This window comes from Ylistrum balloti, unplaced genomic scaffold (assembly GCF_031769215.1).
Source record: "Ylistrum balloti isolate Yb309-2 unplaced genomic scaffold, AGI_CSIRO_Ybal_v1 Utg370028, whole genome shotgun sequence".
NCBI lineage: Eukaryota > Metazoa > Mollusca > Bivalvia > Pectinida > Pectinidae > Ylistrum > Ylistrum balloti.
In genome coordinates, this window is record NW_026782092.1 from 322,599 (window position 1) to 339,298 (window position 16,700).

Consider the following 16,700-nt stretch of genomic DNA (forward strand, 5'->3'; position numbering starts at 1 on the left):
TGATCTAAGCAAATATATTTTTATGTTATCATTATGATTTCTATTAGTTCTTCGGAAAATATATCACGATTTGTCCTAAAAGATAGCCTACTAAGTAATTTTTCTGGACTTATGAATACCTCATGCAGTCTAATACGTTTTAACTTGGCCACTTTAGTCCCACAGACAAGCACTTTTGAAAGTTTTTGCTGGGCATTGGATTTGAAAGATGATTACAATTAAGTTGTCATTTGCTGTATCAAAAAAAAATGAAACAAGGACGACCATTTCAATGACAGTGCCTTTGACAAGGGATTTTCGAAAAATTCAGGATTTAGGAATTTGATTTCTACAATTTACTGCTAAAGTCACAATCGCTTAACTCACCTATCGGGCTTAATGATAGCCTACTATGTTTCTGCCACTAAAGATATAGAGCCAAATTATGATGTGATACTGGTTTAATAAATTTTCAGATAACAGGAAAAACAACTCATTATTACCTTCATAACACCAGATCATAATGAATAAAATGACCAATTTAATATGATGAAAGCTTTTCTAAATCAATTATTCAATGCAGCAGACCAAGCTTAGCTCGGTTTTCATATATTTATCATGGTGAAAAATATAGTAAAATGTCAAAAATAAAAAAGGAAGAGTGCTATTTTCCATGCTGTTTAGGGTAAATGTAGGCAAAATAACATGCATACAGTTAAATCTGTAGATTTGTATGGAGCTCTGATATACAGACATTGACACTATCATGGTCCTCTATGTAATATACTAAGTGAGTGACCGATTAAATATAAGCACTAATGATGACCCCCATAAGCAATGTTCCCCCATTAGCCCTGAATGAAAATAAAAAAAAAACACCCAAAATTGGTGAAATTCCACACTTACATCACCAGTTTTCAAGTACTCACCTTTAGAGATAATACTCTTGACTCAACTCACTGAGTAATTTCATGTTGTATGATTGAATCCAACATTTTATTATTGTGAACATCGTTTCTAGAATCTTAGGTCTTCCCTCGGAGATCTTGCATATCAGTGTTTTCTATTTCGATTATGCCAATGTTATATGAAATATTTAAAAAACCTAAAATAAGTGATTGACTTTGAGTTGTAAGCTGGGCGAAACAGAGCGCTGACTTCACAACATGGAATATTTTCCCCTCCAGTTAAACAACAGTTTTTTCCTACCTACTGACCACAGTTCTCCAAGGATGGGCTGGTTAATGCCAAATAGAGAATATTTTATGGATGTCCCAATTGATATGCAGATGTAGTCTAATACCGTAGTAACACTGTATCTGATATGATCTTAAGTTCAAAATATTTCAATGTTAAAATAAAAAAGGTGGTTACAATTGAAATCTGTCTAAATTTGTTTTTTAACATACAAACAGGTAATCATTAAAATTTCTGCAAACTATCATGGATATCCAGGTGTACATGCATTATACAAGAAATTGAAAATATACATTAGTTTAATACTTGTGGATAATATTCATTATTCACTATCACGCATTTGATGAAAATTTAACAATTGCCTCGGCATATGTAAGAAACATTTTTACTTTAATTACTTTCACAGACATAAAAAAATAGAAATGAATATACGAAAAAAAAAAAAAAAAATTAGATCACTTTTTAACACATGAATATATATTCAATTTCAATCCATGAACACTGATTATAACTTGGTTAATCTATCAATCATTGTTTCAAAGCACAGCACACCTGTATGTCATTATCAAGTGTTCTATAAACTATGATGGATTACTTAGACTCTAGGTGTCACTCAAAATGAGTCTACTTTTTACCTATCAATCCAAAACTTGCAAAAAAACATTTTCAATGGAGTCCTATGATTAATTCACAAAACTCTCTTTGTATTTGATTTAATAAATTAACATTTACTTTTTAAAAAATCCATCATTGAGATCATGCTACATGTCTCCAAATTCAACCTTGTCATCATAAACGTTTACAAAATATGAGATAAATTCATACTGAGCTACTGGGTCTAACATTGTCTTTGGTACCCCAGTTATAAAACTAAAATATTAATGTTAAACCAAGCCTTATTATATAAAAAAAAATGCAATTCTGCCAATTTCCTGAAGAGACAATAAAAAATATCTCATCTGAATTTTATTAGGTAGTGACAATATCGTACAATTGTGCTGTGTGCATACACTATATATACGGTACGTATATGCAGACAATCAGTCCATTCATAAATAACAATAGGTGGTAAAATATTACACAAGTTTTATTTATTTAGTAGCTGTCACGAGCTCTATACCTAACTTCTTTACTGTCAGCATACCAGCACGTGTATTAGACGGTCTTGGCACGATGATCATTTCATACGGGCCCTTCCATGCAAATTTTCCCTCTTGATAAAAATTCGTGTGTATCAGACTGTATTTTGTAAACAAACGGCTTTCAGCATATTTCCATGATAAAATACTATCAATAACACCAGTACAATAACATGAAATACCATTTCAACGTGAAAAGAGTGACACCACGACGTTAACATGGCAAGGAGCATCTACAACGGATTCTCAACCGATCATTGATCGTGAATACAAAGTCGGGATTCTGCAGTGAATTTTCACTTACCATGGAGCAATCCTAACAGAAATATCGCACCAATTCGATCTCTCCACGGCATTTTCATGGCCGGAGTAGATAAGTTAGTGTTGTCCCTACATTGAATCCACTTTTAAAACTCCGTGTGTAACGAATTTAAGTCCACAAGCACCGCCAACATACATATGCCTGTTGCTGGTGCAGTTTCAGCCCATCTTCGTCTACCATTACTGAAGAGTTCAGATAAAATAGTGCGGAAGACTTGATATATTCATACGCGACAGTAATATCGACGTTTCAAGTAAGAATGCATTGTAACAATGCTATTGACCAGTCTTTTCAATAAGAAAATTAATAACAGAATGAGATTGTCTTAAACAAAATTCAAGGAGATCATCACATAAATCTAATATTTTTTCGAAGTACGGACTACATGTTGTCTTGACCTAGTCTTTAATGTGTATTACAGAAGGCGTGAGAGGGCTTGTGTATTGCAAATTAGGTCAAATAAGTATGCGTATTTTGTAGGATTTTTTAATTGCTCGAATTATATCTGGTGACATTGTAATAGCGTACATATTATTTAGACCGACTTGCAGATAGTTATAAATATGAAAACAATTTCTACATTTTTTCACGAAAGATTATCACTAACGTATAATTCTATATCTCATATCTCCGATTAATGCCAAATTGTTGACTAACAATCTTAAAAATCAGATGTCATGTGTTCTTCATTGTTATTTATTGTTATTTCATTTAAAACGCGATTCATAAAAAACGAATCCGTAAAATTTTACCAGTGTAATTGGGCGTTTGTTGCAATTGCATTGCATAGTATTTCCTAGTTTTACGAACTTTCTACCAATATTATTCGGGTTGATTTACATGTTTTTTTTATGTTACCGCTCTTGGTCTTCTGTAACTTAACAATGATGGATCAGACGATGCAGTCCAGCGAGTAGCAGCTTATTTCATTACATATATCGTATCATGGACATAAGTCTGTGGTTATATATACGTCTCTTCTGCCGGGGATGAGGGTATTTAGCTAGAGTCATAGACTAACGAGAAATTCTGAGTTTACTGTCATTGGCTCTCAGCGGACTTCGGGTAAATTTTGTTTACGCACTCTACCTCTCAGTTCTCCAACCGTTTTAAACGAAGGAGGCCTTATGTATTTGAGATAATGTTGTATTCAATCGGCGAAATTTGGATTGACATTTTAAAAAGTCCACTTTTCGCCCAAACTGGCTCCTTTCCCTCCATTTTTCGACGGTATCGTTTTAAACTAGGTACATTTTTGACATTGACATGAAGTTGCGCTTAAATTGCAGGCATTGAAGTTGGATAACAGTCACCATATCTTTTAAACAAGCATCAAGGTCCAAGCGTATCCGTCAAGAACACCTGGAATATAGACTGTAAAAAAGATAAATCGATGACCATGTTGTTAATTTCGTTATAATTCTGGAAACATCGGTATTTTTATTTTAAGATAATGAAACTGAATGATACGTGTGGTTGATATTTTGGCGGGAAATAATAGCTAACGTCAATCATTACGTCAAATTTACGTCATATCCGCCTCATATATCACACTGAACTTGTAGAGTTGTCGATCAACACGTTTCATGAAAGGTAATTACCTATTTAAAACTATTGGCAATTCCCTGTCTGCACAGAGCCACAACTCTTCTGTTTTGATACTAGTACAAGATTTCATTTGTACAGTAGTAAGTTCTTTAACCGTTTCAAATTATAAAAGGGGGTTATTTATGAAGTCCATTATCTCTCGTCAGAAAAGTATACACTACCAATGCCGCGGCAAATGTTTTTGTGCACTTAAGGACTCCATTATTTACAATCAACCATTCAGTGTAAGCAATACAACAAAGGCAATATATATGTATATATCGAAATGTTCCAGACACAGAATTATCATAAGTACCTCGAAAAAACACAGAAAAACAAAATCAATGTTTGCAAGGGATGCAGACATGACACAAGATTTTGCGTAAGGCATTGATGATAATATGAAAATAATTACATGTCAGTAAAATGGTTTAACAGTGCAAAACAAACAAACAAATAAAACCCACACAATGCCATAGCAGGAGACCACTAGAAGCTGAATTAATTGCATCTCGACCGATTTTTGTTAGGGATCGAACCAACAACACGGTTTCTAAATGTTGCCAACTTGCTTAAAATACGGGTTGATTTGTTTAATTCACGATAAATTCATTGATCTAAATCTGGAGAAATTCACTCTAGACCTGATATCCTTGTAATAGGAAGGAATAGTGAAAATTCTCTATCCCATTCTGGGTCTCGAACAAGCAGTAAAAACGGCTGAAAAAACATTACTTACAATGTTATTTCAATCAATCATGTGAATTATAAAGAACACCAAATGAAGAATATAAATTCCATGAAAATGACAAACTTTTAGTATGTGAATATAAAGTTACAAGCAGAAAATTTTGTAATGGCGCTTTTTACAGAACATATATCTACAGTTTTTCGGGGCTCCCCACCTCGCCCATCTTTCTATATCCAACCCTCCTCATAATCCCCCGCATAATTATGACCATACTATATCACACGTGTAAAAGGAAGGGATGTAGCTCGTATACATTTTGTCATTCAGCTGATAGAACATGATTTTGTGGTCCACTTTGTAAAGCCGTTGATTCGGTATCATGCCAGAGACCCAGGTTCGATTTCCAGTAGAGCAAGACCATCATCACTTGCCACTTCATAAAGGAAAACCTTTTTTTAAAAAATGACAGGAATGAAAACATGGTTGCCGCCCAGCTCCTCTCCCTCCCTCGGTTCGGAAATTTCTGCATTCTCCTCTGATCACATCACGAATTTTTGCCTCAGGTTTATCAAAACTGCGTCAGGAATAATAGAGTTGCTTCCCTTTGACAATCCCGATACCGTTTACTACACTTTTGTGTGAATTAGAACAAATTGGTGAATATATAACCTTTTCCCTGAAAAAAAAACGTGAACGTGAACCACACCACTTAACTGACATGCCTATATACACGGAGAAAGCGAGACGACAGAAGGTATATAACATAACACTATGTTAAATTCGTGATGCGAAATACATATGAAAAGGTCTTATATACAGGAGGTTATGCTTTTTATCAACAGATACTTAAAGATTTTTTTGTGCTATATCTGCCAATCTCCTTTATATATTAAATCTAGGCCTCGCTGTTAAACATTTGATTTCCATGTGTTTCCAGTACACTTTACAGCGAGGTGAAGATGAAAGCGACACACCGAGTGATAGTCTATATTATAGCCCTTTGCTCAGTGGAGGAGATATGCTGCAAAGCATTAGTCAAGGTAAGTACGTATATTCAGTATTTTCTTGCAAATTCTACAATAAATTTTCAATTCGTTTTAGAAATTGTACCAAAATATGAAATATAAACTCTCTAAGCATGAATTCAATTTTGATTGTTTATTGTTTCTTTTTTGTATATTTCATCTCTATCACTTGATTTAATCCGTAAGAAATAAAAAATATATATATTTGGATAAATTATTTTTAATTCAAAAACACAGTTTGGGGAAAATAACGTTCTAATTCCGAAATCATTGGAATAAATTATTTTTAATTCAAAAACATAATTTGGAGGAAAATAACGTTCTAGTTCCGAAATCACGTTAAAACATCGCTTCCTGGCGGTAAGGTCAAACGTATTTATATTAAAAAAAAAAGATGAGGTACCTATTTAAAATAGTGAATCGACAACAAATGTTTGTTTGTTTGAGATATTTTCAGTTCGGAGAATATGTTATATAATTTTTACGAAGGATTTCCATGGGATATACATCAATGACAAGGTTATGTAATAGACTGAGAATGAAGATATAATTCAGGTAGCAGTGGCGAACAATAGCTTGGACGACGTGACTGGCTACGGCTAAAGGATCAGATATGTTCTGAGTTATGTTTGAGCATTACTTTTAATACATTAGATCCAAACAAGTATTTTGAAATGTAATAAAATATCAGGCGAGTTGGCGACTCTGTACAATTTGTAATTAATATATGCATCATTTAACATACATATTCCGGTTTGTCTTATGCAAGTGGTTCAAGCAATGCATTTGCCTTTCCCAGCCCAATCGCATGTGAACAGGTAGGTCATCGAAGTAGGTCCCCGGGAACTTCGGTCTCCACCTCAAATTAAGACCGCATGGTGCTTCGGCAAGAGTTGTGGTTCTTACACCACCATTCTCATCCGACATCTAGCATATACATTTTACTCGTTTAGAAAGCAGGTCAGTATATTCACATTTCAATAATGTAAATATGTTGATATTATTTTCATATTTCCTTTAATAAATAAATTAATATTTAGCAACATTTACACGCTTCAAATATTGTAAACAGGAAGCAAACACAAAGGCCCCAGTCGAGAAGAACCCATCACTTGATGTCCCTACAACAAAAATGGGTAAGAAATGTTTACCATAAGGCTTATTGTTCATGAACTACATATATCTACATAATGAGTGTGAACCTTAACATCTCCTTGATATATTCCCTTTTTTTTCTGTGACTTGACAAGGGAAATGTACCAGAATTGATCTGCTGCTAAACTTTCATACTCTTTCTTTTGAGAAGTGTTTGAGGTGGTAAAAACGTTGTCAGAGTAATGTGGTTAGGTGATGTGTAAAGTACTGTATCGATTTCAGATTATTTAACTGAGACAGCCATTTAACGTAGACTTTGGACTATATCAGGATAGAATCCAGCTCGTCAACCCTGGTCACGAAAAATGATACATAATGTATGCTTTATATGTTTTTATTGCCATTTTGTGTCTGCTGACGGTGTTTTGTTGTTTTGCATGATTGCAAACTGGTCAAAATATTGAAATGCACCGCACAAATAAACTGCAGTTAATCATATAAATCACGTACTATTACTAAACATAGCACTATTGCTTTTAAATGTAACAACTGTAACGATAAATGTCGTCATAGTTACTTTGTTTTTGCAGCATTATTTTTTAAAAATCTATTCAGCACAAAATACGGAAATTACCGAAAGCTATCGAAATCTGTCTATAAAGGACTATCTATGGACCAGTGAAAATTATCATTATTTCCACATTGAAAGGTCGTCAGATTGCATTATCGAAATGAATATAATCTTTGTGACAGATGAATAGATAGACATGTTTACGTTATTGTTTTGAAAAATTAACGTGTCTATTTGATTGAATTATAAGTTTTTGGTTGTCCCTGTATGTTTATTTACCGGAAGCGCTTCTTGAAAATAATAAGCATTTGAATGATTTACGTATAGCAACGAGTATCTTATATCTGATGCGACGTGCAAAACATTGATGTAACATTGTTCAGCACTGAGTCAAAAAGATGTCGTGATCTAGAACGTTGTCTTATACGTAACCTCAGGTGTCGGAGATCCGAGGTGCGTGGTTCGATGCATTTCATCCTTGGTGTTTTGTGTTTCTGTGGAAGCTGACATGGGGATCGGTTCTCGATGACGTGGTTGCGTGCATGGGCAACACAGTTAACCCTTATTGCTCAGGATGGCATACGTATGTTGTTCAGTGAGATAGACACAAAAAGACCATATATTTTTTACGGGCTGATAGACTCAAAGAAATGTTTGAATATCATAACTTTTTATCAGAGTATCTTCTTTTGTTCATATTTTTCCTCATTTCATCCAATTTAGATACAAACACTTGTAGTTCGGTATTGATGATAATTTTAGCAACAGATCAATGACATGTTTTAACACGAATAGAAACAAAAATTACCTTTTAAAACGTGCACAGTGCATACGCTTATAAACATAATATATCAATTTGATTTACTTTGTTATCGATATAGATTTACATGGCGGACGTCGCCGCTTATTCTACCTGAACTTCCAGGGGTCTTTTGTTCATATTTTACTAAACAGTAAAAGTTTTATTTTCACTGATTTCGTTGGATCTTTCCATCCACGAATTCATATGTCCACAAAATGTTGAATTTAGTACAAGTGACTTTATTTGGCAATATTAATCTACGAAATAAAATGTTCCCGAAAGAGAAGTGACTTGTGGAATAAGCGCGACAATTGAGCCCAACGAGAATATATGATTTTACAGTACTTTATCTGAATTTCAGTTTAAACTGAGACACATCGGTATTTTCTTTGTGTGTTATAAACGTAAACTGGGAACTGCTTAGTTTTATCTCTGTCCGAAGACGAATTTTCATGATTACTCTTCATGCAAAACGAAGTAATGCCAATATATCTACAGATATGTTTTAATTGTTTCATGAAAGCTGCCCAGGCACTCTTGATCCTTTTGTATTGAGGAGAGTGGTTTAACATTGTTTAAATATGACGTGAATCAAATGTGATTTAAATGATATAACTATGCACTTAAGTTTGATATTGTTTTGTTCAGCACCAAGTGGACGCGAAGCGGACGTCGATGACACGAATGACCTTGTGATCCATGACCGGAAGGATTTGCTAGAGACCACTGAACCTTGTGGAAAAGCGGGCGTGACTTGTCGACGTCGTAAGAAGCGACAGGTAAGTATTGTGAGCTAATTAACTGTGATTTTTTTTCTTCAATTCATTGTTTTTACGAAATTGTGTTTATGTGAAAAGAAGGTATTCATCTGAATAAATATTAAATCTAGCCGAACCTGTCAGTTTTGTGGGAAATAGTTCATCGTGGTTGTCGGGGTTTGCAATCAATGTACCTATAGAAGAAACACAATTGATCTGTCCGATCCAACCCATACTTTTCTGTACAAAAGTGTATATGTGTTTGTGCAATGTCTCAATCGCAATGACTATCACGCTTTGACTTTTTGAAGCCATCGTCATATAAAAAAAAAGAAAAGGAAAAAAAAAAGTATATTTCTTCATCTTGTTATATTTCTGTTACATTGATTATATTTGTTTGTACGAGTAAATGAAGATATCAACAATTTCAAATTCATGAAGGGCTCCTGTTGTATATACCTGTTATCTAGCCCGGTACGTCTATACGACAAAATTCCAGAACTCGGTGTATCAGTGGTCTGTTACTTCCCTTAATTTTACAATGCATTTTTTAAAAAATGATTCTAAAACAGATACGAAAATGAAGGAAATAAGGATGTGACGTAACATACAGAACAAGCAAACGGGAGCAGTGGTCAATCAATAAAGTTCGATATTCTCTCTCTCTCTCTCTCTCTCTCTCTCTCTCTCTCTCTCTCTCTCTCTCTCTCTCTCTCTCTCTCTCTCTCTCTCTCTCTCTCTCTCTCTCTCTCTCTCTGTCTCTGTCTGTCTGTCTCTCTCTCTCTCCCTCGTGTCACCAGTGGGATAATAAAGAAAAGAAATATCTAAGGTTGAAACTTTCTAAGCGATCCAGTGATACTCAAGTATGAAAACCACATGCCAGTTGTTGAAGTTTAAGATCTTTGACAACGAAACAAACCTCACTCTGACAGCCTCTCAGGCAAAAAACACATTCTCCTATTGGCATGTTGACAATAGATATATCACTCATGCCTCGTAGCTCTTAGAATGAAACATTGATGTCAAAATGAAAGGGAAGTTGAAGGAATTGTGTCAAAGAAAAATAGGAAAATATTCACGAGAAGGAAGTAACCCCTTCCTTATGACATGCAAACGTAAATCCTGTAAGATGGAAGTGCAGATTCGGAGAAATGCCTGATATAACGTGTTATAGAATATTAATCCGAAATACGAAAGTTTGTTTAGCTGATACTTTATGTTCAACATGTATATCTATATTAAAAAAGCAGTCTGCAAACCTGATATATACAACTATTTAAACATGATATAGAAATTCCAGTGAACTAGCCTGAAATACCAGATTATCTCCATATTGTAAAATACCTGGTTTATACATACAGCGTTTCAAGTGGTTTGGTCACGCAGACATTGCTTATTTGAAGACGAATTACCATCATTATAAATAAAAACACAACAGTTCAAATATGTATTTCATGGAAGATATCTTTTGGTTATTCGTGACCACATAAATCACCACAACTTGTGTTCGTTTTGCCTCTTCTTTGGAAACCAACGAGCATGGAAACAGTCACGTGTGAATATGTGGTGTAATGTGGGACTCACGGGACAATATTTGTTCGTTAGGAGGTATCGTAGTGTGGTTCTGTCTATAATGATTCCTGCAACAATTGTCAGTCTACTTAGAAATACCGCGGATGAATAAAGACACACCGAAGATTGTACAAAACACACACAATTTAAGTGGATAACACATTTCAGTATCAATTTACGTTGTAAAGTTAGAAAAGGTAGAACCAAATAATTAATCAAACCGCATCATACAGTTATCATGTTGTCTTATAAATTTCGCCAAGAGCTTGAAATTTGAATACCAGGAGGTGACCAAGGGAAACCAAATCTGATCAAAAAGAATGTCAAAATGCAGATGGGAAAGCGTACTAGCCCCATAATGCAATAGATTTTGTTTTATCTGTCTGATTTATTTAGAAGAAGTACTTTGTATGTATATTCTGTACGTCCAAACCTTGTCTCTATTATATATTGTGTCTGCTGGTAACAAACTGAGAAATACAAGAACACACGCATTAAAACAAGTTTCTGGAGTAATTTGTTAATAATGGGCCTTGCCACCCGTAGAATATATTCTTGTTGGATGTCACAGTGTCAAGTTTGAGGTGTGCATCCTTCTCGATACTCGGTATCCAGAATATATCCATTTATGAATCCAGGGTCACTCATACTGCAATCTCGCCAAAAAAAACCCAGTATTTTAGATATTCCTTTCAGTCTTATATACGTTTGCTATAAGTTTTACTAGTGCCAGTATTTATTGCTATTTATAAGACAACATGGCAGCACAATGGAGGGTTCTAATGGGTTGAAATGAGAATATTTCTCGATTAAGCTAAAATGTGTAAATAAGGGTGGGAGGGCAGATACAATGGTCTTTATCTTTAAACAGAATAGTTGTACCAAAAACACAAATTTCGTCAGTACTTTGCATATAGGTGACTAATGTGTCTATCGAAGGGCTTTACAATGTTCAATTTCGACATTTATAGCGCAACTCCAGGCATAGATCGCAAGTGCATGGTTCGATACTCCATACTCCCGGCGATTTGTGGTTCTCGGGAAGCCGAAAAAACGGACCAGTCTTAATGACGTGGTTGTGTCCTTCGGCAAGATATTTTAAGCTAATAACTATAGAAGGGATTTGACGGGCCTCCTATATGATAGTCATTGAAGTAGGTACCAACTACTATAAGACTGGATGTTCAATGGCCAACATATGTACAAACATTTGTGCAGCATAGGCAATTATAATTTCATACCATATCTATATACACAGGCATTTATGTTTGGTAATTTTTAAGTCATTGTCCACTGATATATATCAAAACGTGTACAAGTTATGAGATATTAAGAAATTATCGGTTTGACAATTAACAAACTTAGCACCTGCGGAGGTAAGGTGGAGAACAGGACATCGGTTATCTCCAGGACTACTGCTCGGATAGGGTTTTCCTAGTATCACACTATGTCACTATCCATAGCAATTATGATAGGTGCATCATTATGGAAAGGCAAATTTTGCAAGGTTCAAGATATTCCAATACGGTTAATATATGGATAAAGTCATGAATAGATCTGCTTGAAGAATTCTAGGATTGAAGATAATGTCATGACAAACACATAGATAAATACAGGCCTAGATGTCTTGTGTGATTTTGAACACTGTGTATTCTCGTCGACGTCGGGTAGATACAGCGATCGCATTTGATACATAATTGATCACGTTGACAAGTGTTGTGGTATGCTTGTGTTTATTCCCTGTGGAAATCAGGTAAACTCAACTCACATGACACCAATCAATACACTAACGGGAGTCTTACAATTACAGAGTCGGATTGATCAATACGGTATGCAAACAAACATGCAATCAAATTTTGAAATCAAACGAGAATCATAGTATTGTGACGAAGGAAGTTATTTGATATTTATATCATGTTCATAATTCTGACACCAAACACACTAAACATCATTTATATATTGGTATTTTTAATAATTCTGAAACTATAAGATCCGTTTTGCGTTTGAATCGAGTGGATTTCAAAATGGCAAGGTGAGTACTGAGTGATCACCTTGGAATTATACACATGCAATGGTAAGTGAGCTTGTCTTTAAACGATTAAAAACTCTATGATCTTTTTGAACATGAATGTTGTTTATAATGTAGTGAAAACTAGACATTTGTAGCATATAGGTAAACTGCTGATTGACAATGATATACTGATGATTGACAATGATAAACTTTTGATTGACAATGATACTTGTGATTGACAATGCTATACTGGTGATTGACAATGATATAATGTTGATTGACAATTATATACTGTTGATTGACAATGCTATACTTGTGATTGACAATGATACACTGTTGATTGAGTTTGATATACGGTTGATTGACAATGATATACTGATGATTGACAATGATAAACTTTTGATTGACAATGATACTTGTGATTGACAATGCTATACTGGTGACTGACAATGATATACTGTTGATTGACAATGATACAATAGTGGTTGACAATGATACACTGTTGATTGAGTTTGATATACGGGTGATTGACAATGATATACTGGTGATTGACAATGATATACTGGTGATTGACAATGATACAATGGTGGTTGACAAGGATACACTGTTGATTGAGTTTGATATACGGTTGATTGACAATGATATACTGATGATTGACAATGATAAACTTTTGATTGACAATGATACTTGTGATTGACAATGCTATACTGGTGACTGACAATGATATACTGTTGATTGACAATGATACAATAGTGGTTGACAATGATACACTGTTGATTGAGTTTGATATACGGTTGATTGACAATGATATACTGATGATTGACAATGATATACTGGTGATTGACAATGATATACTGGTGATTGACAATGATATACTGTTGATTGACAATGATATACTGGTGATTGACAATGATACAATGGTGGTTGACAAGGATACAGTGGTGGTTCACAAGGATACAGTGGTGGTTCACAAGGATACAGTGGTGGTTGACAATGATACACTGTTGATTGAGTTTGATATACGGTTGATTGACAAAGATATACTGATGATTGACAATGATAAACTTTTGATTGACAATGATAAACTTTTGATTGACAATGATACACTCTTGATTGACAATGATACACTTTTGATTAACAATGATAAACTTTTGATTGACAATGATACACTCTTGATTGACAATGATATACTTGTGATTGACAATGATACACTGTTGATTAAGTTTGATATACGGTTGATTGACAATGATATACTTGTGATTGACAATGATGAACTTTTGATTAACAATGATAAACTTTTGATTGACAATGATACACTCTTGATTGACAATGATATACTTGTGATTGACAATGATACACTGTTGATTAAGTTTGATATACGGTTGATTGACAATGATATACTTGTGATTGACAATGATACACTGTTGATTAAGTTTGATATACGGTTGATTGACAATGATATACTGATGATTGACAATGATAAACTTTTGATTAACAATGATAAACTTTTGATTGACAATGATACACTCTTGATTGACAATGATATACTTGTGATTGACAATGATACACTGTTGATTAAGTTTGATATACGGTTGATTGACAATGATATACTTGTGATTGACAATGATACACTGTTGATTAAGTTTGATATACGGTTGATTGACAATGATATACTTGTGATTGACAATGATACACTGTTGATTAAGTTTGATATACGGTTGATTGACAATGCTATACTGGTGATTGACAATGATATACTTGTGATTGACAATGATACACTGTTGATTGAGTTTGATATACGGTTGATTGACAATGATATACTTGTGATTGACAATGATACACTGTTGATTGAGTTTGATATACGGTTGATTGACAATGATATACTTGTGATTGACAATGATACACTGTTGATTGAGTTTGATATACGGTTGATTGACAATGATATACTGGTGATTGACAATAATACAATGGTGATTGACAATGCTATACTGGTGATTGACAATGATATACTGATGATTGACAATGATACACTGTTGATTGAGTTTGATATACGGTTGATTGACAATGATATACTTGTGATTGACAATGATACACTGTTGATTGAGTTTGATATACGGTTGATTGACAATGATATACTGGTGATTGACAATAATACAATGGTGATTGACAATGCTATACTGGTGATTGACAATGATATACTGATGATTGACAATGATACACTGTTGATTGAGTTTGATATACGGTTGATTGACAATGATATACTGGTGATTGACAATAATACAATGGTGATTGACAATGCTATACTGGTGATTGACAATGATATACTGATGATTGACAATGATATACTGGTGATTGACAATGATACAGTGGTGATTGACAATGATGTACTGTTGATTGACAATGATATACTGGTGATTGACAATGATACAATGGTGGTTGACAATGATACAATGGTGGTTCACAAGGATACAGTGGTGATTGACAATGATACAATGGTGATTGACAAGGATACAGTGGTGATTGACAATGATATACTGATGATTGACAATGATATACTGATGATTGACAATGATATACTGGTGATTGACAATGATATACTGTTGATTGACAATGATATACTGGTGATTGACAATGATATACTGATGATTGACAATGATATACTGGTGATTGACAATGATATACTGGTGATTGACAATGATACAGTGGTGATTGACAATGATATACTGGTGATTGACAATGATACAATAGTGGTTGACAATGCTATACTGGTGATTGACAATGATATACTGGTGATTGACAATGATACAATGGTGGTTGACAATGCTATACTGGTGATTGACAATGATACAATGGTGATTGACAAGGAAACATTGGTGGTTGACAATGATATACTGTTGATTGACTTTGATATAGTGGTGGTTGACAAGGATACAATGGTTATCGACACTATTAATGTTATATCATTTGTCTATACACATTGTAATTTTTCATATCAAGTCGGACCACATGGATTTGGGATGAATCCCAACGCGACCGAGGGTTGAAAATTCGTCCCAAATCTCCATGAGTCGGACGAAAGTGACTTGACTTGTGATGTTGGCTTCCCATGACTTTGATCTTGTACGGATAGAAAGCGATAAATGATTTTTCAGGAGAAACTGTCGTGTCGCCCTGGAGAATGTGAGGAGTTAAAGTCTTCTAAATAACAAAGATAGACTTTCTAATTCACCTGGCTAAGGATTGCTGCCGTGTCTGAGGAATCGATGAAGATATTTCATAGACTTCTTTTAATTTCTTCCACTCGATTACATTACATATCCTATCATTTCTGTATCAAATTTATTAAGATATGTTAATCAGCTAGTATTTGTAGCTTTTGATATCAGAAAACGATGTTACATGTAAATCTCCCGCGAACCACCACACTTACATAAAAATATTTCCTTAATAGTCAAAACGATATTAATGTTATTTTACAGTTTTCCAAAATGCTTAATGCTCAACGAAGGCCAGAACCAGGAACAAACGGAGTGTATGATCTGCCAACTTTGAGTAAAGTCGTGAACGAGATATCGTCTCATAACGTGTCCGAAGACAATGAGGACGACGATGACGATATTGATGAGGATGAGCACATGCTAATACTGAGACAACGGAAACGACGTGATTTTGATATTACATCAGATGACTCTGACGAAGTCAATATGTTAGATGATATCGAGGGTGACAAACCGTCATATTCTGGCATTCCTAGTTTTTACATGCATGGCAAGGACGACATAGATGTTCGTTTAAAAAGGGACATACTGTCCGATTCATCACTTGGTTATGATCTTGAAACTGATAGCGATGACGAAGATTTGTCATTATCCTCAGACGATACCAGTTTGTCTCTTTTGAAAAGCAGACAGAAGAGAGAAACAGATAATTCTAGTTTAGACACATTTGAGG

At 34.4% G+C, this 16,700-nt stretch overlaps 1 protein-coding gene across 1 annotated transcript in view; it reads right to left on the reverse strand.

The window, feature by feature from the left end:
- Positions 1-2,801, reverse strand: part of LOC132548847 (transmembrane protein 132C-like) — an 84,178-nt gene extending 81,377 nt beyond the window's left edge. Inside the window, exon 1 of the mRNA XM_060212741.1 lies at positions 2,620-2,801. Within this exon, the coding sequence (XP_060068724.1) occupies positions 2,620-2,677 (58 nt within the window). The 5' untranslated portion in view covers positions 2,678-2,801. The remainder of the gene's footprint in view (positions 1-2,619) is intronic.
- Positions 2,802-16,700: the final 13,899 nt, after the last annotated feature.